The sequence below is a fragment of the Oenanthe melanoleuca genome, chromosome 8, assembly GCF_029582105.1.
Source record: "Oenanthe melanoleuca isolate GR-GAL-2019-014 chromosome 8, OMel1.0, whole genome shotgun sequence".
Lineage (NCBI taxonomy): Eukaryota > Metazoa > Chordata > Aves > Passeriformes > Muscicapidae > Oenanthe > Oenanthe melanoleuca.
In genome coordinates this window covers 1,090,865-1,115,473 of record NC_079342.1, presented here as the reverse complement: position 1 = coordinate 1,115,473, position 24,609 = coordinate 1,090,865, and the positions used below count along the sequence as shown (strand labels likewise).

The 24,609-nt window shown below is 52.4% G+C and overlaps 2 protein-coding genes and 1 long non-coding RNA gene across 8 annotated transcripts in view; 2 read left to right on the top strand and 1 right to left on the bottom strand.

The window, feature by feature from the left end:
- The window catches only part of MIER1 (MIER1 transcriptional regulator), a 36,690-nt gene extending 31,239 nt beyond the window's left edge, over nt 1-5,451 (top strand). For all 3 annotated transcript variants that reach the window (XM_056498132.1, XM_056498131.1, XM_056498130.1), the window contains exons 12-13: nt 1,161-1,297; nt 3,022-5,451. In XM_056498132.1, coding sequence (XP_056354107.1) covers nt 1,161-1,297; nt 3,022-3,347 — 463 coding nt within the window. In that variant the 3' untranslated portion in view covers nt 3,348-5,451. The remainder of the gene's footprint in view (nt 1-1,160; nt 1,298-3,021) is intronic.
- A 233-nt stretch (nt 5,452-5,684) lies between these two features.
- SLC35D1 (solute carrier family 35 member D1) lies at nt 5,685-17,861 on the bottom strand. Of its 3 annotated transcripts, none has more exons than XM_056498143.1 (13): nt 17,616-17,861; nt 16,706-16,739; nt 16,474-16,560; nt 15,597-15,664; nt 14,555-14,626; nt 13,477-13,545; nt 13,124-13,226; nt 12,323-12,415; nt 9,630-9,697; nt 9,332-9,410; nt 8,640-8,722; nt 7,373-8,191; nt 5,685-7,333 (listed from the first exon to the last, which is right to left on the bottom strand). In XM_056498143.1, the coding sequence occupies exons 1-12, from the start codon at nt 17,828-17,830 to the stop codon at nt 8,083-8,085; spliced, it is 1,080 nt and encodes a 359-aa protein (XP_056354118.1). In that variant the 5' UTR covers nt 17,831-17,861; the 3' UTR covers nt 5,685-7,333; nt 7,373-8,082. The 3 variants fall into 3 exon arrangements, with proteins under 3 accessions (XP_056354118.1, XP_056354120.1, XP_056354119.1); XM_056498145.1 differs by having other exon boundaries at nt 5,685-7,309; XM_056498144.1 differs by having other exon boundaries at nt 5,685-7,309; nt 7,410-8,191.
- Nucleotides 7,975-24,609, top strand: part of LOC130256475 (uncharacterized) — a 114,393-nt gene continuing 97,758 nt past the window's right edge. For both annotated transcript variants that reach the window (XR_008841122.1, XR_008841123.1), the window contains exon 1: nt 7,975-8,059. This is a non-coding gene — a long non-coding RNA (uncharacterized LOC130256475). The remainder of the gene's footprint in view (nt 8,060-24,609) is intronic.

Sequence of the window (24,609 nt, the reverse complement as noted above, 5' to 3'; positions counted from 1 at the left end):
AGTTTTTGTGCACTGATGGGATTTATATTTACTGCAATATTTGGTATTGATGGCTCAGCAAATTCCAAGGGTTTAGTGCCTGAAGGGATCACCTTGGAATCACAGAAGGGATTTGGAATCATGGAATGGTTTGGGTTGGGAGGGATTTAAAGCCCATCCATGGCAGGGACAGCTCCCAGTGTCCCAGGGGCTTCCAAACCCCAATTCCAACCTTGGGCACTGCCAGGGATCCAGGGGCAGCCACAGGAGCTCTGGGAATTCCAGCCCAATATCCCATTTATCCCTGCCCTGTGTTAATGAAAAAATTCCTCCCCAGTTCCCATTTATCCCTGCCCTGTGTTAATGGAAAAATTCCTCCCCAGTTCCCATTTATCCCTGCCCTGTGTCAATGAAAAAATTCCTCCCCAGTATCCCATTTATCCCTGCCCTGTATCAATGAAAAAATTCCTCCCCAGTTCCCATTTATCCCTGCCCTGTGTCCATGGAAAAATTCCTCCCCAGTTCCCATTTATCCCTGCCCTGTGTCCATGGAAAAATTCCTCCCCAGTTCCCATCCATCCCTGCTCTGTGTCCATGGAAAAATTCCTCCCAATATCCCATTTATCCCTGCCCTGTGTCTGTGGAAAAATTCCTCCCCAGTTCCCATCCATCCCTGTCCTGTGTCCATGGAAAAATTCCTCCCCAGTTCCCATTTATCCCTGCCCTGTGTCCATGGAAATCCTTTCCCACACACCTGGTCACACCTGCAGCATGTGCAGGAACATTTCCAGGGTTTCCCCAGGAATATTTCCAGGGTATCCCAAAAGGTTCCTCAGGTTTCCCAGCCCAGCTGAGCCTTGTGTGTGTCCTGCAGGGATTACACGAATTTCTAGGGATTTCCCAGGAAAATATTTCCAGGGTTTCCCCAGGAATATTTCCAGAGTATCCCCAGGAATATTTCCAGGGTTTCCCCAGGAATATTTCCAGGGTATTCCCAGGTTTTTCAGCAGTCTGAGCCTGTGTGTGTCCTGCAGGGATTTCATGGATTTTTCCAGGGTTTTTCCAGAGTATTCCCAGGATTATCAGCAGTCTGAGCCTGTGTGTGTCCTGCAGGGATTACAGGGATTTTTCCAGGGTATTCCCAGGATTTTCAGCAGTCTGAGCCTGTGTGTGTCCTGCAGGGATTACATGGATCGGCTCCTGGACGAGAGTGAGAGTGCAGCTTCCAGCAGAGCCCCATCACCACCCCCTGCAGCTTCCAACAGCAGCACCAGCCAGTCTGAGAGGGAGGAGTGCACCTCCAGCAGCACCCAGAACGGTGAGAGGGGCCTCAACTGCCTCTGGCTCTCAATTCCATCCTGCCCTGGCTCAGCAGAGCCATCCCTGCCCCTGGCTCTCAATTCCAGCTGTCCTGGCTCAGCAGAGCCATCCCTGCCTCTGGCTCTCAATTCCAGCTGTCCTGGCTCAGCAGAGCCATCCCTGCCTCTGGCTCTCAATTCCATCCTGTCCTGGCTCAGCAGAGCCATCCCTGCCTCTGGCTCTCAATTCCATCCTGTCCTGGCTCAGCAGTGCCATCCCTGCCTCTGGCTCTCAATTCCATCCTGCCCTGGCTCAGCAGAGCCTGTGCTGCCTCTGGCACTCAATTCCAGCTGTCCTGGCTCAGCAGAGCCATCCCTGCCCCTGGCTCTCAATTCCATCCTGCCCTGGCTCAGCAGAGCCATCCCTGCCCCTGGTTCTCAATTCCAGCTGTCCTGGCTCAGCAGAGCCATCCCTGCCCCTGGCTCTCAATTCCATCCTGCCCTGGCTCAGCAGAGCCATCCCTGCCCCTGGTTCTCAATTCCATCCTGCCCTGGCTCAGCAGAGCCATCCCTGCCCCTGGCTCTCAATTCCAGCTGCCCTGGCTCAGCAGAGCCTGTGCTGCCTCTGGCTCTCAATTCCATCCTGCCCTGGCTCAGCAGAGCCATCCCTGCCTCTGGCTCTCAATTCCAGCTGTCCTGGCTCAGCAGAGCCTGTGCTGCCTCTGGCTCTCAATTCCAGCTGTCCTGGCTCAGCAGAGCCATCCCTGCCCCTGGTTCTCAATTCCAGCTGCCCTGGCTCAGCAGTGCCTGTGCTGCCTCTGGCTCTCAATTCCAGCTGCCCTGGCTCAGCAGAGCCATCCCTGCCCCTGGCTCTCAATTCCAGCTGCCCTGGCTCAGCAGAGCCATCCCTGCCTCTGGCTCTCAATTCCAGCTGCCCTGGCTCAGCAGAGCCTGTGCTGCCTCTGGCTCTCAATTCCAGCTGTCCTGGCTCAGCAGAGCCTGTGCTGCCTCTGGCTCTCAATTCCAGCTGCCCTGGCTCAGCAGAGCCATCCCTGCCCTGCCTTGGGCACTGCCAGGGTTGGAGCAGCCACAGCTCCTCTGGGAATTCCATCCCAGCCCCTCCCCACCCTCCCAGGGGTGGTTCCTTCCCACTGTCCCATCTATCCCTGGCCCTTTATCAGTTTAAACCATTCTCTGTGTCCTGTCCCTCCCCTGTCCCCAGTGCCTCTCCAGCTCTCCTGGAGCCCCTTTAGGCCCTGAGCTCTCCCAAAGCCTCCTCTTCTCCAGGTGAGCATTTGTCAGCACATCAGTCACACAGTGAGGAGAAAACCACTGGGTTTTTAGTGAATTTGAGTTCAAATTCTCTTTTCTCAGCCAGCCCAGTAAGGACACCCCACCTGCAGTCCTGAATTCCAGAACATTCTCTGTTCCTGTTAAGGACTTACATAAACTCCCTGTTTACATCAATCACACATTGAGAAGGAGAAAACCACTGTGTTTTTAGTGAATTTGGGTTTAAATTCTGCTTTCCTGAGGCAGCCCAGGTGAGAAAAGCCCACCTGCAGTCCTGGATTCCAGGACATTCTCTGTTCCTCTTAAGGACTTACATTAACTCCCTGTTTACATCAGTCATAGTGAGGAGAAGCAGAAACCCACTGGGTTTTTAGTGATTTTGTGTTTAAATTGTGCTTTCCTGAGGCAGCCAGTTGCTGTGCTGCTGCTGATGGGTTTCTCTCCACCCCAGGTGTCTCTGCCAACGGCCCAGGGGAGGTGCCAGGGAAGGAGGAGGCAAAGCTGGAGGGGCTGCACGTGAATGGACCCTGCAGTGGGAAGAAAACTCCTCACCCAGAGCTGGATACAAACGGCTACGAGCCCCAGAAGCCCTGCAGTGACCCCAGAGGGGCCCAGGCAGCCCCCAGGAACGAGGCTGAGCTGGAGGAGAAGGGTGAGAGGCCTCTGAAGAGAAGGAGGATGAACAGCAGTGGCAAGGAGAGCCCAGCTGCTGCAGAGTTCCTCCAGGACAGCAACTCCCACGGGAAGCTGGAGGAGCTGGAAACTTTGGATGACTGAGTGCTGGGAGCTGATTTTATTCCTTGGAGTAAATTTTGGGTGTCTAAGATTTTCAGGGTTGATGGGTTGCCTTCCAAAATCCAGTTCCATAAACAGTCTGAGATATTTTTTTTTGTTGTTTCCTGAGACCTTCTAGTTGGCTCAGAACCCATGATTTGGGTTTTTTCAGTGCTGAAAAGCAGCAGAATATTGAATTTCTCAGAGCTGGCAGCTGTAGTTCTGGGATTAAATATTTAAGGGACAAAGCAGTGAGTTGCTGCAGAAATATTCCCAGGCTAACACATTAAAGAATGTGTTAATACAGCATTTAATGTAAAAAACAGCATTTAATCAGTGTACAAGTGAACAAAGCATTTGGGGCTTTGCAGGAAGTTAAAATAAAACAGGAAAAGCCAAGACAGAGCAGGCACAGAGACTTCCACTCCTGCTGCAGAGAGGAAAATGTCATCCCATCATTAAGGAACCCTCATGAATCCTGAAAGTTATGAGCACAACTATTTTTATATATAGAAGTTTTAAAAGGTAAATAAATAAACCAGGTCAGGTTTGTCTATGTAAAATTGTTGACATCAATGATGTCTTTCCATATTCTTTATCTGGGCTAAAGAAATACATTCTGTATTTTTCCAGATTTCCTTTGTAGCCTTTGAAAGATTTTTACAGTACTTATGTCTTGATTGAACTGTCCTTTCTTAAAACAAAAGCTTGTATAATTTTCTTACCTTGTACAGTTGGTAAACTTTTATGAGAGAGTTGATACCCTGAGTCTAATGTCAGCTTCCTTTTATTTTGCTGAAGTCTTTTCTAAAAAAAAAACCCCACAAAAAAAAAAACCAAAAAAAAAACCCCAAACCAAACCAAACCAATGGAGTTAAAAATTAATCACCAACGTGTTAATTTTCTTCCTAGAAACTGGTAAATAATTAACATAACAATGGTTAGGAAGCATTTGATTTTGAAAATGTGTTTTGGTTTTTTTTTTTTCTTGTTTTATGGCAAATAATGATGTTTCAATTTCTGTTAAGCATGCTGCTTGCACTGCACACATTTCCTTGCTTTTTTCCTCCCTTTATTTGGAACTGAGAGAAATTTCACAGCAGCCAAATTGTGGAGTTTACTGAACCTCCCTCAAGCTCAGCTCTGGTTTGTCAGCTGTGCCCTGGAGCTGCTGGGGCTGCAGTTCTGGGGCTGGGCTGCACCTGATGGTCTCAAAGGTCTTTGCCAGCCTGGAAAATCCTGGATTGGTGCACAGGGAGAAGGGGCAGGAACTTCACCTTGCAGTGTGAAAACCAAAAATCCCTCAATAAATGGGAACTGGGGGATGCTCACCCTGCAGCAGCACCACTGGGAAACTGGGGATGATCAGGAACTCTGGAAATCCAAATTCACTTGGCTTTTCTTTGGTTGCTTTTTTCTGTTAAATTGAGGATAATTGTTCATTTGTACCATGAATAACCCTGTGTCCTCCTCCCAGGTGTGCTGCTCACCTTTCCCTGCTTCCTCCCAGCTCTGCTCTTTATGTTCCAGGTGATTTTTTGCTTGATTTTGATGCTCTTTGTTTGCAGTTGCAAGTTAAAAATCCTTCCCCAGATTCACTGTCTCAGGCCCACGTGTGGAATCCAGCACTGTGTATATTTTCAGGAATGTTGCTTTGGATTTTTTATCTTTCCTTTTTTTTTTTTTTTTGGTGATACTTAGACCTGACATTCCATAACCCACTATGTAATGCTCAGCTAGACTTTAAGAATATTTAATTCTAATTTCCCTTTTGTTTATGCTGGTGTTTTATACAATATTTGTTCATGTTTCAAACTGCAGCCACTAGAACTGAATAAGTCATTGCACTACTAAAGCTTTGAGAACCCTGGAACTCTGCTCACTTTGCTTTCCCTTTCCAAGGCTTCAGTAGAGCTGGAATCCAGCCCAGCAGGAAAGCCCAGGCCCTCCCAAAGGTTCAAAATGCTGTAAAATCCTCACACACACAAACCCTGAGTCTGATCCATTTTCTCCACCCAGTATTTTGCACTGTCAGTAATTCCCTCCTCTGACTCCCCTTCCCTGTCTGCAATTCTGGAAAAGCTTATTAAAATATTTTTAAACTTGCTGTCTGCATCCCAAATTCCTTTTTTTTTTTTTTTTTTTTTTTTGCTCCAGAGGGGTGGAATATTTCTCCTCAGAGGATGGGGGAGCAAAACAACAAAATCCATTTTTCTGCATCAACTTCCAGCTGTTTCCTTCACCCTCTTCCCTCCCCAAGGAAGAATCAAAGCTGGAAAAGCAGAATCCCCTCCCCTCACCCTGCTGGCCCCTAAATCCCTGATTTGAGGCAGGAGCAGCTTTGGTTCATTGGTTTATTGGAAGCAAATACAAAAATACAGAGGCACATAAATCCTTTCTGCTCTCATTCCTCACATCCACAGCCTGCCATACATTCAGATTTTCATCACTAAAATGCTCATTTTGTAAATAGATTCTCTATAGAAAACTTTTTTTTTTTTTTTTAGTCAATTAATAGCATAGAAAATACTGTTAGAGGAATTCTTGGCTTTCCCAGTGTGCAGGATCCTTTAAAAATCCTTGTTAGGACTCCAAATCTAACCAGTAGATTCAAAAACAAACAGAAAATTATTTTTTAAAAAAAACCCTCTGACAAAAATCAACCTCCTGGCTGTGAACTCAGCAGGGCAGAGTCAGGGCACAAGTGGGAAAAATGGGAATTATTTGGGAATGCTGCAGCAAGAGGCAGGAGCTGCTGGATAGAACCAGTACAGGAACCAGTGGAGGGACTGGGAGGCTTTGCACAGCCCCCTTGGGACACAGCCAAGGTTTTACTGGAATTTTGGGAGATAAAATAATCAGGGATTTCTTTTTTACTGTGCTCAGAGGGGGAAGGAGCTGAGGGGCTGCTCCAGGACACCCCAGCTGCCCCTGGCACCACAAAATCCCACAAAAAAAGGGAATTGTGGCTCTGGGATTGCTCCAGGAGCAGGCAGCAGCTTCCCCACACACAGGCTGGAGCTGCACCCTGACAGAAAATCTCTTTCCCATCCAAAAATTTCCAATAAACTCCAACAAATGCAGCTTTGCCCAACAGCAGTTCCAGTTCAAGAAAATATCTCCTAAAAAAACCCAGTGTCAGTGTCTAGAGAAGCTGTTAGGGTACAAAAAAATCTCTAAATACATTATTTTACTAAAAGCTTAAAAATAAATTCTTTTTAAACTGAAAGAGAAGCCAAGGAGACCTGGAAAGAAATGCTGGGTAGGACAACCTTTAAAAAAAAATCACTGGATAATGCCCAGTGTGTTACAATTCCCATTCTTTTAGTGGGTCACAAAGCCAGGGTGACTCATTCCATGGAAAACAAGAATTGTGGGGCCCTGTGCTTGCCAAAAAAAGAAGATTTCAGTCCCTGTGCCTTGCAGGGGGAGGGAGCTGCAGCCTGGGCAGGGTCCCTGGATGTGCAGTGCCAGGAACACCCTGGGGAAAATTCCTGCTGGGAATTCCACAGGGGGGAAGGCAAGGTGAGCTTGGAAAGTGGGTTAATGGGCCAAACAAACAGCAAACAAACAGGGAAAGTTAAAACTGAAATGCAGAGAGCACTGAACATTCATCCAGGAGGTTCTGAGCAGCTCCCAGGGTGTTCCTGTCCTTGCAGGGGGAGCAGGATGGGCTTGGAGCAGCACAGCCCTGGGGGCAAATCCAGCCAGGAACAGCCCAGGGGCAAATCCAGCCAGAACAGCCCTGGGGGCAAATCCAGTCAGAACAGCCCTGGGGGCAAATCCAGCCAGGAACAGCCCTGGGGGCAAATCCAGCCAGAACAGCCCTGGGGGCAAATCCAGCCAGAACAGCCCTGGGGGCAAATCCAGCCAGAACAGCCCTGGGGGCAAATCCAGCCAGAACAGCCCAGGAACAGCCCTGGGGGCAGAACTCCAACCTGGAACATCCCTGGGAGGAGAACTAACTCCATCCCTGGGGGCAGAACTAACTCCATCCCTGAGGGCAGAACTAACTCCATCCCTGGCACATCCCTGGGGGCAGAACTCCATCCCTGTGCCCAGAACTCCATCCCTGGGGGCAGAACTCCAACCTGGAACATCCCTGGGGCAGAACTCCATCCCTGTGCCCAGAACTCCAGCCCTGTGCCCAGAACTCCATCCCTGGGGCAGAACTCCATCCCAGGGGGCAGAATTCCATCCCTGTGCCCAGAACTCCATCCCTGTGCCCAAAACTCCATCCCTGTGCCCAAAACTCCAGCCCTGTGCCCAAAACTCCATCCCTGGGGGCAGAACTCCAGCCCAGGGGGCAGAACTCCAGCCCAGGGGGCAGAACTCCATCCCTGTGCCCAGAACTCCAGCCCTGTGCCCAGAACTCCAGCCCTGTGCCCAAAACTCCAGCCCTGTGCCCAGAACTCCAGCCCTGTGCCCAGAATTCCATCCCTGTGCCCAAAACTCCAGCCCTGTGCCCAGAACTCCAGCCCTGTGCCCAGAACTCCAGCCCTGTGCCCTCTCCAGTGCCAACCCCCAGCTCGATTAGAAACCCGTGAATTGCTCCCAATCAGACCCAATCAGGCTGATCCTTCCCCGTGCAGGCTGCAGGGCCCCCCCAGGATTTGGGAAGGCAGCAATCTCAGCTGTGCAAATCAAGAGCATCCCCAGGGGCTCCTGCAGAGCCCCCCCACTCCTGCCCTGATCAAAGGAGCAGGAAGAGGTTGGTTCCAGAGAAGCCTCTCCCTGCTCACACCGAGCTCTTCCCTTTAATGTCCATCTTGCTGCCAGCCTCGGGCTCCTTGCTCAGCTGCTCCTCGGTGAAGGTGATGTAGGAGTACACCAGGCTCCCAGCAATGCTGCAAGAGACACAGGGACACTGGCAGGAGCTCAGCCAGGAGCACAAGGATCCGCTGGGAAATCCCCACATTTCCCCTGGAATTTTAATTTAACTCCTCCCAGAGCAGCTCCCAGCCTCCTGCTGGTCTGTTCCACCCCCAAAGGGATCCTGCTGAAGGGCAGGAGAGGCTCCCCCAGCACAGCCCGGAAATATTTTGCCAAAAGATGAATAATAAGAAATAGCAGGTGAAATAATCCCCAAAAATTCTGCTTGGCAACTCAAGGAAAACTCAGTTTTCCTGCTGAAATACTCCTGGTTTTAAAACAAACCAAATTTGGGAGCATCCCACAAAACCCCAATTCCATGGTTGTATTTTTTTTTTTTTTGGGGGGGGAAAAATCCATTAAATCATTTGAGTTTCACCCCAGTTTTCACTTACAAATCATAAATAAAACCACTGCTCTTACCTGATATTTAGACCAATGAAGTTCATCCATGTAAAAATATAATCTCCTCCAAAAAACATCCCAATATAGGTTATTAAAATATTCTGCAAAGGAACAAGATGGGAAGAACAAAATAACCTGAGACCCAGGAATGTGTGGAAAAGGGGATTTATGGAAAAGGGGATTTATGGGAAAGGGTAATTTATGGAAAAGGGGAATTTATGAAAAAACGGAATTTATGGAAAAAAATTATGGGAAAAAAAATTATGGAAAAAAATTATGGAATAAAATATGGAAAGAAATTATGGAAAAAAATTTATGGAAAAAAAATTTATGGAAAAAAATTTATGGAAAAAAATTTATGGAAAAAAATTATGGAAAAAAATTATGGAAAAAAATTTATGGAAAAAAATTTATGGAAAAAAATTTATGGAAAAGGGAATGTATGGAAAAAGGAATTTATGGAAAAAAATTTATGGAAAAAAGAAATTTGTGGAAAAAAGAAATCTGGAAAAAAGAAATCTGTGGAAAAAAGAATTTATGGAAAAAAGAACTTATGGAAAAAAATAAATTTATGGAAAAAGAATTTTATGGAAAAAAGAAATTTATGGGAAAGGGGAAATTATGGAAAAAGAAATGCAGGGGGTGGAACCTGGGGGCTGTAATGCAATTCCCAAGGGATAAAGAGGGATTTTTTTGGGAATGCCACTCACCTTAATACAGCCAACTATTGTAGTTGTAAGAGCAGAGTTGTACTGAGTGCAAAGAACTGTGGAATACATCAGGATAAACCTGGGGAGAGGAGCCAAAATCAGGGAAACCTGGGAACCAGCTCAGCCTCCTCCTGGCCAAGCCCAGCCCAAAGCATTCCAGGATTCCAGACCCATTCCCACCTTCCCCCATCCCACTCCTTCTGCCAAGTCCCTGCCAGGACTGAGGGTTTGGGATGGATTTGAACAATCAGAATTCCCAGTTTGTGGAATGGGAGACTCCCAGCAGCCCAGGCCTTACCCCATCACACAGGACAGGAGGAACTGCAGCAGGAAGAAGGTGTCAGCCCAGCCCTGGAACTCCACTGCCTGCAGGGAACAGCAGCTTCAGAGAATCCCCAGAAACCCCCAGGAGGGAAAAACAACCCAATTCCAAGCCTGGAATGGCAGCCCAAGGCTGGCTCAGCACCCAGCTCAGAATTTTGGGGATGATTCTCCCAAGGCAGAGCAGGCAGGGGAGGCAGATCCCACTGGCTGCTCTCCAGAGCTGGATCCCTGAGGAACCCACCCAGACCCACACAAACAGCTCAGCCCCAGGCAGCTCCTGAGTGCTGCTGACCTCAGCACTCCAGGAAAAGGATTTTCTGGGGGGTTTGGGAACGTGTGGAGTGCTGGACCCACAGGGGAGAGCCCAGAGGGGCCAAAATCCTGCAGGGACTGGAGGAGAGATCAGGGATCTCAGCAGGAGCCAAGGAGCAGCCAGGGACACACAGGGACAGGCAGGGGACAAACAGGGACACACAGGGACAGGCAGGGGACAGGCAGGGACACACAGGGACACTCAGGGGACAAACAGGGACACCAAGGACATCCAGGGACAGACAGGGACAAACAGGGACACACAGGGACAGAAAGGGACACACAGGGACAGACAGGGACACTCAGGGACATCGAAAGACACACAGGGACACAAAAGGACACAAAAGGACACCCAGGGACACCCAAGGATACACACAGGACACCCAGGGACACTCAGAGACACACAGGGGACATAAAAGGACACCCAGGGACACTCAGGGACACACAGGGACACTCCCACCCCTGCAGACCCCAAACCCAGCTGGGAGCTCAGCAGTGCAGGGGGACAGGAGCACTTCCCTCGGGAACAGGGAATTCCAGCCAGGAATCCTGCAGGATGAGGCACCTGGGATGTTCCCATGGAATTCCAGCCAGGAATCCTGCAGGATGTGACACCTGGGATGATTCCCATGGAATCCAGCAGGATGTGACACCTGGGATATTCCCAAGGAATTCCAGCCAGGAATCCTGGGCAGGATGTGGCACCTGGGATGATTCCCCAGGAATTCCAGCCAGGAATCCTGCAGGAATTGGCACCTGGGATGATTCCCAAGGAATCCTGCAGGATGTGACACCTGGGATGATTCCCATGGAATTCCAGCCAGGGTGTGACACCTGGGATGTTCCCAAGGAATTCCAGCCAGGAATCCTGCAGGGTGTGACACCTGGGATGATTCCCCAGGAATTCCAGCCAGGAATTCCAGCCAGGAATTGGCACCTGGGATGTTCCCAAGGAATTCCAGCCAGGAATTCCAGCCAGGATGTGACACCTGGGACACTTCCCCAGGAATTCCAGCCAGGAATCCTGGGCAGGATGTGGCACCTGGGACACTTCCCCAGGAATTGCAGCCAGGAATCCTGCAGGAATTGGCACCTGGGATATTCCCAGGAACTCCAGCCCTCCCCAGGGATGCCCCTGCTCACAGCCCAGCTTTGTGCAGCACAGAAGGAGCCGATTCAGGGCAAAGCTGATTTATAAAAACATTTCAATTCCCATTTCTGCCTGCAGCAGGAACAGAGGCTGCTCTGAGCCCTTTTCCTGCTCCTGCTCCTCAATGGGAACTTTGATCCCAAATCCAGCGGGAGCCGCCCCTCCCCCACCCACGGCAGCTCATTAACTCCTAATTAGCACCGAGCAGGGACAGCCCCGGGGGGAGGGGATTTACCTCAACTCCCAAATTCCAAAAAAATTCCAAAAAAAGGAATTGAGAGCCGGCTGCACATCAGTGAGTGCAACAGCAACAACAAAGATTATTGATACTGCTACTATTATTATTAATTTGTTATTAGTAGTATTAAAAGAAGAAGAAAAAGAAGAACAAGAAGAATTATTGTTATTAATATTAATATTAATGTTAATATTAATGTTAATATTAATATTATTTCACGTATAGAGGACCACAGGTTAATAATAATAATAATAACAATAACAAAACAATAACAATAATAATAATAATAATAATTCACATACACAGGACCACAGGTTAACAATATAACAATAATAATAATAATAATAATAATAATAATAATAATAATAATAATAATAATAATAATAATAATAATAATAATAATATTTCACGTATACAGGACCACAGGTAAATAATCATAATAGTAGTAATAATAAAGAATAATTTCATGTATACAGGACCCTGTATATTATTATTATTATTATTATTACTATTACTATATTACTATTAATATGTTACTATTACTATATTGCTATTACTATTAATATTATTATTTTATTTTATTTTATTTTATTATTATTTTATTATTTATTACTATTATTATTTTATTATTAAAATACTATAATTATTACTTCACATCTCAAGGACAAGCAAACTGAACCCACAAAGCAACTCAACCAAACAGCCCCAGCAGGAGGGAAAGGAGAGAAAAAAAAATTTTTGAAGAAACCCATTGATTCCAGAATGACTCTGCTGCCTTAAATAATATTTGGGTTTTCTCTCTCTGCACTTCCCCACCCCCAGGCACCACAAAAACGCCTCAGTGAGGAGCTCTGGGTTGAACCAGCTCCAACTGCAGCTGGTTTGGGGCAGCAGCTCTTCCTCCTCCTCCTCCTCCTCCTCCTCACCCGTGGCTGTGCCCCAAAATCCGGATTTGGGGCTCTCCTACCTTCTGAGCATCCCCAGTGATGCAGGCAATGCCCAGGGTGGGCAGGATCATCAGCAGAGCGTTGTAGTACAGCAGCCCATACCTGCCCAGCTCCTGGAATGGAAACAGCAGCTGGGGGGAACCTGGGGGTCCTGGGGAATTCTGAGTTATCCTGGAGGGGCTTGGGTTGGGATTCCTCACCAGAGAGCAGGTGCAGGGTGGGATTCTGATTTATCTTGGAATTCCAGACAGGTCTGGGCTGGGATTCCTCACCCCAGAGAAGATGCAGGGTGGGAATTCTGATTTATTGTGGAATTCCAGCTGGGTTTAGGTTGGGATTCTCCCCACAGAGCAGCTTCAGGGTGGGAATTCTGATTTATCTCGGAATTCCAGCTGGGTTTGGGAGAGACCTTAGAGCTCATCCTCCCACTGTCCCAGGATGATCCAACCTGGCCTGGGGCACTTCAGGGATCCACAGCAAATTTGGGAATTCCACCCCAGCCCCTCCCCACCCTCCTTTCCAAAATCCCACTCACATCTCCTCTTCCCCAATTTGAAAACTGGAATTGAAATTTCCAATGGAAATCAAACCTGAAATTTCCAATGGAAATTTGAAATTCCAATGGAAATCTGAAGTTTCCAATGGAAATCTGAAATTTCCAATTTCCATTCCCTGCTCCCTCTCCCTCCCCCTCTTATCCCAAATCCCTCTCCAGCTCTGGGCAGATTTTAGGAATGGGATGGTTGAGCCTCCCCCCTTTGCTCCCACAGAATCCAAACCCAAAATCCCAAGATCCCACAGGAAGCCACAGCCCAGCCCACCTTTGAATCCAGCTTCTGTTTCACGTAGGCACCGTTTGCAGCTGTTAAGGCATCGTTAATGAGGATGAAAATGTATCCCTCCAGGTCAAATGCCAAGTCAGCACTGGAAGGGAAAAAGGAGTTACAGCCCTGGGCTCAGCAGGGCTTGGAATATTCCTTCCACCTTCTGGGAGGCAGCAAGCTGCCAGGAAAAGTTAATGGTGGGAGGAGGGGTTGGGATTTGGGACAGGAAAATATTGTTTCCTACTAGAGAGCGTGTCTGAGCAAGGGGAAAAAAAAAATCAGAGTTTAATTTCTTTATTCTTGGGATACAGCATGGATCCTCTGGAGGTGAGGGAATGGGGAGAGCTCACCTGGCAGCCACAAATGCACCAAAGATCATGGCAAATACTGTCATCTGGATGCTCCAGGAAAACTTCTTCCTGCAGAACAGGCAGAGAGCCCTGCTCAGCCCTTGGCAACACTCCCAGGGCTCTGGAGCAGGGAGAAGCTTTTCTTCCTGAGGAAAGGGGGAAAAAAAAACCCCAAACCAACCCCAAACCAAGCCAGCTGCGTGTAAAGACATTGCCAGACAATTATCTCTGATTTTTCAGAAGATAAAGAACTCAGCCTGGAGGAGCTGGGAGTTGATGGAGAGCTGAGCTCTGCAGGGAGCAGCTGCCAGCCCTGGAAGGGGCTCTGGGAGTGTTTTGGGGTCCCTGCAGGAATTGGGGCACACAGCACCTGCACCTCCCAGCCCTGGGAAGGGGCTCTGGGACAGGTTTGGGGTCCCTGCAGGAATTGGGGCTGGCACAAGAAACTCCCAAAATCTGCACATGGAGGCAGAGCAGCACATCCCTCTGTCCCAGCTCCATTTGGGGTTTCTGTAGGAATTGGGGCACACAGCACCTGCACCTCCCAGCCTGGGAAGGGGCTCTGGGACAGGTTTGGGGTCCCTGCAGGAATTGGGGCACACAGCACCCTGCACCTCCCAGCCCTGGGAAGGGGCTCTGGGCACTCTGGGACAGGTTTGGGGGTCCCTGCAGGAATTGGGACACACAGCACCCTGAACCTCCCAGCCTGGGAAGGGGCTCTGGGCATTCTAGGAGTGATTTGGGGTCTCTGTAGGAATTGGGACACACAGCACCCTGAACCTCCCAGCCTGGGAAGGGGCTCTGGGCATTCTAGGAGTGATTTGGGGTTTCTGTAGGAATTGGGACACACAGCACCCTGAACCTCCCAGCCTGGGAAGGGGCTCTGGGCACTCTGGGATTGTTTTGGGGTTTCTGTAGGAATTGGGGCACACAGCACCTGCACCCCCCAAACTGCCCCAAGTGGAGGCAGGGCAGCACACCCCTGTGCCCCACCCACACTCAGGAAGGGATTTGGGACCAGCAGCTCCTGCAGCCCCTCCTGGAGCCAACCCCCAGCCCTGGCAGCAGCAGAACTCACTTGAGCAGGAACCCCTCGGCAAACATGGTGAAGAGGATGGAGAACCTGCGCAGCACCGTGAACATGGGCAGGCTGGGGAGAGGGACAGGGGTCACTGGGGTCACAGGGGTCACAGGGGGTCACAGGGGGGTCACTGGGGTCACTGGGGTCACTGGGGGCCCCTCCCACACCCCAAAGGAGCCAAGGGGCCCAAAGGAGCCAAGGGGCCCAAAAGGAGCAGGGAAATGGGCTCTGAAACCCAGGGCTGGACTGGAATTCCCTTATGGGATCAGCACTGAGAGCCCAGGGACACCCCGTGCAGGAGGGGGGAAATAGGGGGATGGAAAATTGGGGGGAATGGAAAACGGGGGAATGGAAAAGAGGGAGGAATGGAAAAGAGGGGGGAAATGGAAAAGAGGGGGGAATGGAAAATTGTGGGAAAAATGGAAAACAGGGGGAAGTGGAAAAGTGGGGGAAATGGAAAATAGGGGGACATGGAAAATAGGGGGACATGGAAAGTGGGGGGAAATGGAAAATAGGAGGGAAAAATGGAAAATAGGGAAAAGTGGAAAAATGGGGGAAATGGAAAACTGGGGGAAATGGAAAATAGGGGGGGGAATGGAAAGTAGAGGGGAAATGGAAAGTGTGGGGATATAGAAAATAGGGGAAAAACAGAAAATAGGGCAAAGTGGAAAAAAGGGGGAAAATAGGGGGGAAGTGGGAAAATGGGGGAAATGGAAAATAGGGGGAATATGGAAAATTGGGGGGAAAATGGAAAATAGGGGAAAGCGGAAAACAGGAGGGAAAAAATGGAAAATGGGAGTTAAAAACCCAGCATGACATGGAAGAAGAGGGGCAGGCAGTCCCTGTAACACCCCCAGACCCTCCCCCGTGTCCCTCCCTGCCCTCGGGGGGAATTTGGGAACAGCACGTGGCACAGCCCGGTGGGCAGGGGAGGAAAAGGAGGAAGGGAAGGAGGGAGGGAAGGGAGGAAGGGCCCCGGGCTCCTGCCATCAGCAATCCTGGAAACCCCCGGAGCTCCCGCAGGAAAACCCGTCCCTACTTCAGTTTCTTGGTGCTGAACAGTCCCGTGATCTGGTTGCCGAAATACAGCAGAGGTAGAGGAAATGTCTGGAAAGGAGAGGGAGAGGGAAGGCGGTGAGAGCTCCCCCGGGGATAAATATAGACGGGGATTATGGGCAGAGAGCTGCACACGCACACGGGGCTGGAGCGGCCGCGGAGCCGGGAACGGGGCAGGGACACGGGAATGGGACACCGGGAATGGGGCAGGGATAGAGCCGGGAATGGGACAGGGATAGAGCGGGGAATGGGGCACTGGGAATGGGGCAGGGACAGAGCCGGGAATGGGACACCGGGAATGGGGCAGGGATAGAGAGCCGGGAATGGGGCAGGGACACGGGAATGGGGCAGGGATAGAGCCGGGAATGGGGCAGGGACAGAGCGGGAATGGGGCAGGGACAGAGCCGGGAATGGGGCAGGGACAGAGCCGGGAATGGGACAGGGATAGAGCCGGAAATGGGACACCGGGAATGGGGCAGGGACAGAGCTGGGAATGGGGCAAGGATAGAGCCGGGAATGGGACACGGGAATGGGGCACCGGGAATGGGGCAGGGACACGGGAATGGGGCAGGGACACCGGGGACGGTAGCTGGGTGCTGGGAAAGGGGATTTGGGTGCCCGAGGAGGGAATTTGGGTGATTGGGAGGGAATGTGGGTGATTTGGAAGGAATTTGGGTGCCCAAGGAGTGAATCTGGGTGCCTGAAGAACGGGTTTGGATCCCCGAGGATAGGATTTGGGTGCCGGGAAGGGGATCTGGGTGCCGGGAAGGGGATTTGGGTGCCCCAGGAAGGGATTTGGGTGCCCCAGGAAGGGATTTGGGTGCCCCAGGAGGGGATCTGGGTGCCGGGCAGGGTCTCACCCGCCGGGGGATGTTTCTGTCCAGGTCAGGGAACTTGACCACCCGCAGCGCCTTCCCCGCCCAGAGCACGGCCACGGTGGCCACGGTCTGCAAGAGAGCAGGGTCACCCCAGGGCCACCCCAGGGCCACCCCAGGGTCACCCCAGGGTCACCCCAGGGCCACCCCAGGGCCACCCCAGGGCCACCCCAGGGCCCCCAAAACACGGGGGGACACACAGGGGGGTCCCACTCACCTGGCCCAGCCCCACGCACAGCGAGGACGGGAACCTGCGGAGCAGAGCACGAATTGGGGGGGGACATAAATTATATGGGGGGGGCGGAGGCCACAGGGACATGGGGACAGCGGGGGACACTGGGGGACACTGGGGGACAGCGAGGGACACCGGGAGAAAGGATGGGTGGGGGGGGGCAGCCCCAAACCAGGGGGTGCACGGGGGGGTGACACAGGGGGGGTGACACGGGGGGTGTGACAAGGTGGGGGTGACACAGGGGGGTACCCGACCCCAAGGACGGGCAGTGAGTGGCGGGTCCCGATCCCCATCCCACGGGGGGCTCCCCACGCCCATCCTGGGGGGATTCCCGATCCTGGGGGGGTTACTCCGAACCCAGGGTGGGATTCCCGATGCTCTGGGGGGATTCCCGATCCCGGGATGAGATTCCCGATCCTTGGGGGGGGGGGGGGGGGGGGGCGGGATTCCCGATCCCAGGGTGCATTCCCGATTTCAGGGTGGGATTCTCGATCCCAGGGATGGATTCCCGATCCCGGAGGGGTTACCCCGATCCCAGGGCGGTTACCCCGATCCCGGGGTGCAATTCCCGATCTCAGGGATGGATTCCCGATGCCGGGGGGGGTACCCCGATCCCGGGGTTGGACTCTCGATCCCGGGGATGGGTTTCCGATCCCGGGGATGGATTTCCGATCCCGGGGATGGACTCTCGATCCCGGGGATGGATTCCCGATGCCGGGGGGGTTTACCCCGATCCCAGGGCGGTTATCCCGATCCCGGGGGTGGATTCCCGATCCCGGGGTTGGACTCTCGATCCCGGGGATGGATTCCCGATCCCGGGGGGGTTATCCCGATCCCGGGGGTGGATTCCCGGTGCCGGGGGTGGATTCCCGGTGCCGGGGGGTTCCGGCCGTACCCGTAGGTGGTGAGGACGCTCTTGTTGACGACGACGATGAGGAAGGAGCTGAGGCCGTAGAAGGCGGCGGCCAGCAGGCGCAGGCAGAGCGGCGGGGCCGCCATGCCCCGCTCCGCATCGCCGGGCGCGGGGGCTCCGGCGGGGGCTCCCCCCTCGGCCGCCCCCTCGGGGCCCCCCCCGGCTGCGGCCGCGGGGCGTCTGCGCGGGGCCGACATGGCTGGGGCGGGACCGGACACGGCGGGGCGGGACCGGGAACGGGAACGGGGCGGGACAGGGAACGGGAACGGGGCGGGACCGGGAACGGGAACGGGAGGGAACGGAGCGGGGCGGGACAGGAACGGGAACGGGAACGGGAACGGGGCGGGACAGAGCCGGGAGGGAGCGGGAACGGGAGTGGGGTGGTGGGGTGATGGGATAATGGGATGGGGTAAAGGGGTAGATGGAGTGGGATAGGGTAATGGGATGGTGGGATGGGGTAGTGGGATAATGGGGTGCGATATTGGAATGGGGTAATGGGATATGGGATGGGTTAAAGGGGTAGATGGAGTGGGATAAGGTAATGGGATGGTGGGATGGGGTAGTGGGATAATGGGGTGCGATATTGGAATGGGGTGATGGGATATGGGATGGGGTAAAGGGGTAGATGGAGTGGGATAGGGTAATGGGATAATGGGATGGGATAATGGCACGGGATAGTGGGAGGGATAGTGGGATGGGGTAGTGGGATAATGGGGTGCGATATTGGAATGGGGTAATGGGATATGGGATGGGGTAATGGGGTAGATGGAATGGGATAGGGTAATGGGATGGTGGGATGGGATAGGGTAATGGGATGGTGGGATGGGATAATGGCATGGGATAGTGGGATAGTAGGATGGGGTAATGGGATAATGGGGTGCGATATTGGAATGGGGTGATGGGATGGGATGGGATAATGGGATGGCATGGCATGGGATAGGGTAAAGGAGTAAATGGGGTGGGATAGTGGAGTAGGGTGATGGAACACGTGTCCCCTGTGTGGGCAGGGGGACGGGGATCCCTTCCCACAGCAGAACTGGGGGTCAGACCCAGACCCATGGCAGCAGAACAGGGGTCAGACCCATGGCAGCAGAACAGGGGGTTCAGACCCATGGCAGCAGAACTGGGGTGACACCCAGACCCATGGCAGCAGAACTGGGGTGACACCCAGACCCAAGGCAGCAGAACTGGGGGTTCAGACCCAAGGCAGCAGAACTGGGGGGTCGGAGCCGTGCTGACCCCCGTCCCTGCACGGTGGCCCCGGGGGCTCCGCAGCCCGCCGGGTGTTGCCCTGGGGTGACCCCGCACGCAGGATTTTGGCACCAGCCCTTCCCTTTCACAGATTTAATCTTCCCCTCCGGGCTGTGCTCTGCCAAGTGGAAAAATCCCAAAACAAAACCGCCTCCGCCCTGCGGGGCAGAGCAGACGGGGCTGGGGGACCAGGAGTGACCCGCACAGCTCGAGGCACCGCTGGGAATTTGGGCACCCGTCAGCTCCACGTGGCCACAGCTCTGTCCCCACTGCACAAAGTGTCCCAAGGGACACGGGGACAGGGACAGGACACGGGGACAGGGACAGGACACGGGGACAGGACACGGGGACAGGGACAGAGCTGCCCCAGGTGGCGTGGGAGGGATGCAGGGTGGGCACGGGAGCGGCCTCGGCTTGGGAATAGCCGCGATTCCATAAAAACTCGGATCATTTCGGCTGGAAAAGCCCTCGAAGACCGTCCAGTCCAACCATTCCAGCACTGCCAGGCCGCCCCTGTCCCCTGCCCATCCACACGGCTTTCAAATCCCTCCAGGGTTGATTTGGGGTCAGTCCCAAAGGGAGGAGGGAGCATTCACTGCCCGTGGCTGTGTTTCCAGCCCCTTTTGAGGAGCATTATTCCCGATTTTCTCGCTGCCAGGACCTGCCTGGGCACAGCCAGGGCCTGCAGACGGAGCTGGGGATGGTGGCCCCGTGGGCAGGAGCTGCTGCTCGCCCCGGCTTGCCTGGCGCTGCCCCCTCTCAGGGAAAGGCAAACTCTGCCCAAACTTTCCTTTTCCCGCAGATTCACGTCCCTGCTCGCAGGGAAGGAGCGCGGGGCTGTTCCCTGGCACGGCTCACAGGAAGGACAAACCGACTTTAAAATCCGGGAGCAACTTCCCCATATCTCAGGTGTCCTTTTACCCCGGCCAAAAATCACAGTCAAGCCTTCTCTGACATTGGCATCACCTTCCTTGTTCCTGCTCCGAGCCCCAGCCGAGCTGGCACTGGGGGACATTTCCTGCCCCGGGAAATGGAGCAGCGCTGCTCCCAGTCCCTCCGGCACGTCCCTGTCCCCCGGAACCCTCTCCACAGATTTTAGGATCAAATATCGGGGCGGCAGCAGGAGAAGGGGACGAGCCTGTGCCAGTGCCGTGTCCCAGGGGTGGCAGCAGAGCTGGGTTTGTCCCGACCGTTCCTTCCGTCCTGCTGAGGGATCCCGGCGTGCCCGGCAGAGATAACAAAGGTCACATTGATCTGCTGTCACCCTCACCTCGTGTGACAGCCCGGGGAGGGGAGACGGGACCTGGGAGGGGCAGGGGATGGGCACAGTGAGGGGCACGGGGACAGTGAGGGGACACGGGGACAGTGAGGGGAACGGGGACAGCGAGGGGCCAGAGAGGGGCACGGGGACAGTGAGGGGACAGTGAGGGGCACGGGGACAGTGAGGGGACACGGGGACAGCGAGGGGACACGGGGACAGTGAGGGGACAGTGAGGGGCACGGGGACAGTGAGGGGGCACGGGGACAGCGAGGGGACCACGGGGACAGTGAGGGGAACGGGGACAGCGAGGGGGCACGGGGACAGTGAGGGGAACGGGGACAGTGAGGGGAACAGGGACAATGAGGGGACACGGGGACAGTGAGGGGACAGCGAGGGGCACGGGGACAGTGAGGGGGCACGGATGGAGCAGTGACAGTGACAGTGACAGTGACAGTGACAGTGACAGGCAGTGGCGTAACAGTGACAGAGGCAGTGACAGTGGCAGTGACAGTGGGAGTAACAGTGAGAGTGACAGAGACAGAGGCAGTGACAGAATCAGTGACAGTGACAGAGACAGTAACAGAGACAGTGACAGTGACAGTGGGAGTGACAGAAATAGTGGCAGTGAGAGAGCCAGAGACAGTGACAGAGAGTGACAGTAGCAGTGACAGACACAGTGGCAGAGACAGTGACAGAGTGATAGTGACAGTCATAGAGGCAGAGACAGTGACAATGATAGAGACAGTGACAGTGAGAGTGAGAGTGAGTGACAGAGACAGTGACAGTGACAGTGGCAGTGGCAGTGACCAGTGACAATGACAGTGGCAGTGAGAGTGACAGAGACAGAGGCAGTGGCCAGTGACAGTCGCAGTGGCAGTGACAGAAGCAGACAGTGACAGAGACAGTGGCAGTAGCAGAGACAGTGGCAGTGACAGAGACAGTGGTAGAAGCAGTGGCAGAGATAGTGACAGTGGCAAGAGACAATGACAGTGAGTGACAGTGACAGTGACAGTGGCAGTGACAGTGACAGTGACAGTGGCAGTGACAGAGGCAGTGACAGTGACAGTGACAGAGGCAGTGACAGTGACAGTGGCAGTGGCAGTGACAGTGAGTGGCAGTGACAGTGACAGTGACAGAAGCAGTGACAGTGACAGTGACAGTGACAGTGGCAGTGACAGTGACAGTGACAGTGACAGTGGCAGTGACAGAGGCAGTGACAGTGACAGTGACAGTGACAGTGACAGAGGCAGTGACAGAGGCAGTGACAGTGACAGTGACAGTTCCCGTGACAGTGACAGTGGCAGTGACAGTGACAGTGACAGTCACAGTCACAGTCACAGTCACAGTAACAGTCACAGTTCCAGTGACAGTGACAGTGGCAGTGACAGTGACAGTTCCAGTGACAGTGACAGTGGCAGTGGCAGTGGCAGTGACAGTGAGTGACAGAGGCAGTGACAGTGACAGTGACAGTGACAGTGACAGTCACAGTCACAGTGACAGAGGCAGTGACAGTGGCAGTGACAGTGACAGTGACAGTGACAGTGACAGTGACAGTGGCAGTGACAGTGAGGGGCTGGCACAGGCGCCGGGCAGGGCAGAGGAAGCCCCAAGGAGATCCCAGGCTGTGGAAAGCCGAGCTCAGCCCCAGGCTCAGGGAATGGTGCCCCCAAAACCCGACTGCTGCTGGGCAGCCCTGCACCCCGGGACTGTGCTGGGGGAAGCTGCTGGGCTGTTTTTTGGAGTTTTCTCCCCAAAACCCAACCCAAGCCTGCCCTCAGCTCTAAGGAACGTCTGAACAAACCACAGAGAACCCCAAAAACACGGTGGGGTGGGGTGGGAAGGCCAGCGGTGCAGCTGCCTCAGAGGAAGGCGACAGCAACTGAGATTCCTGAGCGTGGGAAAGAGGGATGAGAGGAGAAGAGCCTGGTGTGAGCCCCGGCTGTGCTGCCCTGCAGCTCTGGGTGCTCAGGAGGAGATAAGGACACCCCAGTGATAAGGACACCCCAGTGACAGGGACACACCAATAATTGATAAGGACACACCAATAATTGATAAGGACACACCAGTGATTGATAAGGACACACCAGTGATTGGTAAGGACACCCCAGTGACAGGGACACACCAGTAATTGATAAGGACACACCAGTGATTGATAAGGACACACCAGTGATTGGTAAGGACACCCCAGTGACAGGGACACACCAGTAATTGATAAGGACACACCAGTGATTGATAAGGACACACCAGTGATTGATAAGGACACCCCAGTGACAGGGACACACCAATAATTGATAAGGACACACCAGTGATTGGGACACACCAGTGATTGGGACACCCCAGTGACAGGGACACACCAGTAATTGATAAGGACACACCAGTGATTGATAAGGACACCCCAGTGACAGGGACACCCCAGTGACAGGGACGCCCCAGTGACAGGGACACACCAGAGATTGATAAGGACACCCCAGTGACAGGGACATATCAGTGACAGGGACACACCAATAATTGATAAGGACACACCAGTGATTGATAAGGACACCCAGTGACAGGGACGCCCCAGTGACAGGGACCCCCAGTGACATGGCAGCAGAACATCAGGGGCCTGGGAAACGCAGGAACCAGCAGCTCCCAGGGCTCTGCCCCCTGCCCTGGCCAGGCTCCACCTTCCACCGCTCTGTGCCAGCTCCAGAGGTGTCACCTGGGCCCAGGTGTGCTTGTCCTCGGTGCCAGCCTGGCCGCAGGTGAGATGAGCTGGCTCCAGATGTGCAGCCCCAGCTGTGAGCGTTAAACACTCCCAGAACATCCCAGAGCTGAAATTCCCACTAAAACCTGCCCGGTCCTGCTCGGGGTGTGGGTAACACACAAACCCAGATGTTCCTACAACCGAACATTATACACATTATACACATTGTACACATTATACACATTATATACATTATACACATTATACACATTATACACATTATATACAATATATACATTATATACGTTATATACAATATACACAATATACACATTACACACATTATACACATTATACACATTATATACAATATATACATTATATACACTATACACATTATACACGTTATATACATTATATACATTATATACATTATATGCAATATATACATTATATACATTATACACATTATATACATTATATACAATATATACATTATATACAATATATACATTATATACAATATACACAATATACACATTACACACATTATACACATTATATACAATATATACATTATATAAATTATACACATTATACACATTATACACATTATATACAATATATACATTATACACATTATACACATTATATACAATATATACATTATATACATTATACACATTATATACAATATATACATTATACACATTATACACATTATACACATTATACACATTATATACATTATATACGTTATATGCATTATATACATTATGCACATTATATGCAATATATACATTATATACATTATACACATTATACACATTATATACATTATATACATTATACACATTATGCACATTATGCACATTATATACAATATATACATTATATACATTATACACATTATACACGGCACATACATTATACACATTGTATACGTTACACACATTATATACATTACTTACATTATACACGTTACATACATTACATACATTACCTACATTACAGAGCCCCGCGGTGCCGCATTCTCCCGTTCTCACTCCCCCAGATCCCCTCGGAACAGCCAAGCCCGGGCAGGGCTCGCAGGCCGAGGGCGGCTCTGCCTTCCCCGGGGGGGCCAGTTCTGCTCCCCGGCGTTTCCTCCCGCGAGCAGAGGCGGGAGCAGTGCGGGGTTTCCTGTGGTTGCAGTGTCTAAATGAGGTTAACACTGTTTTTTTGAGGTTTAACTCTTCAACCGACAGGAGGAAGGAGCTGTGCAGAGCCGGGTTTGGGAGCAGCAGAGGGACTGGGGGAGGAGAGAGCGCTGGAACATCCCTGGAGAATTCCCAGCGCTGGGAATTCTGCATCCTGCGATGAGCTGGGGACCAGCAGGAGCGCAGATTCAGGATTTGCATTCCGCTTCTCCGGGACCGGCAGGGAACCGCTCATCCCCTGAGATCCCGCACCCAGCAGGGGATGGGCTCAGCCAAACCCTGCCGGAGCCCCGGGACGCCCCTTCCCCCGAGGCTGCGCCTTGAAGGATTTTTTGGGTTTTCCCTGGGGCTGACTCAGAGCGCCGGCTCGTTCTGCGGATGCAGCTCCGGCTCCCACACGCCCTGAGGAGTGCCGAGGTAAGGCTTCCCTGCCTCGCTCACCCTCCACTCCCCTGAGCCCCAAAATATCCCAGCTCCTGCTCCTGCTCCTGCGTGTATCCACTCACACTGCTCCAGCTTCTCCCTTCTTGGGTGATTCGCGTTTCTTTAGCCCTGATGCCCGAGGAGGCTCCGGCAGAG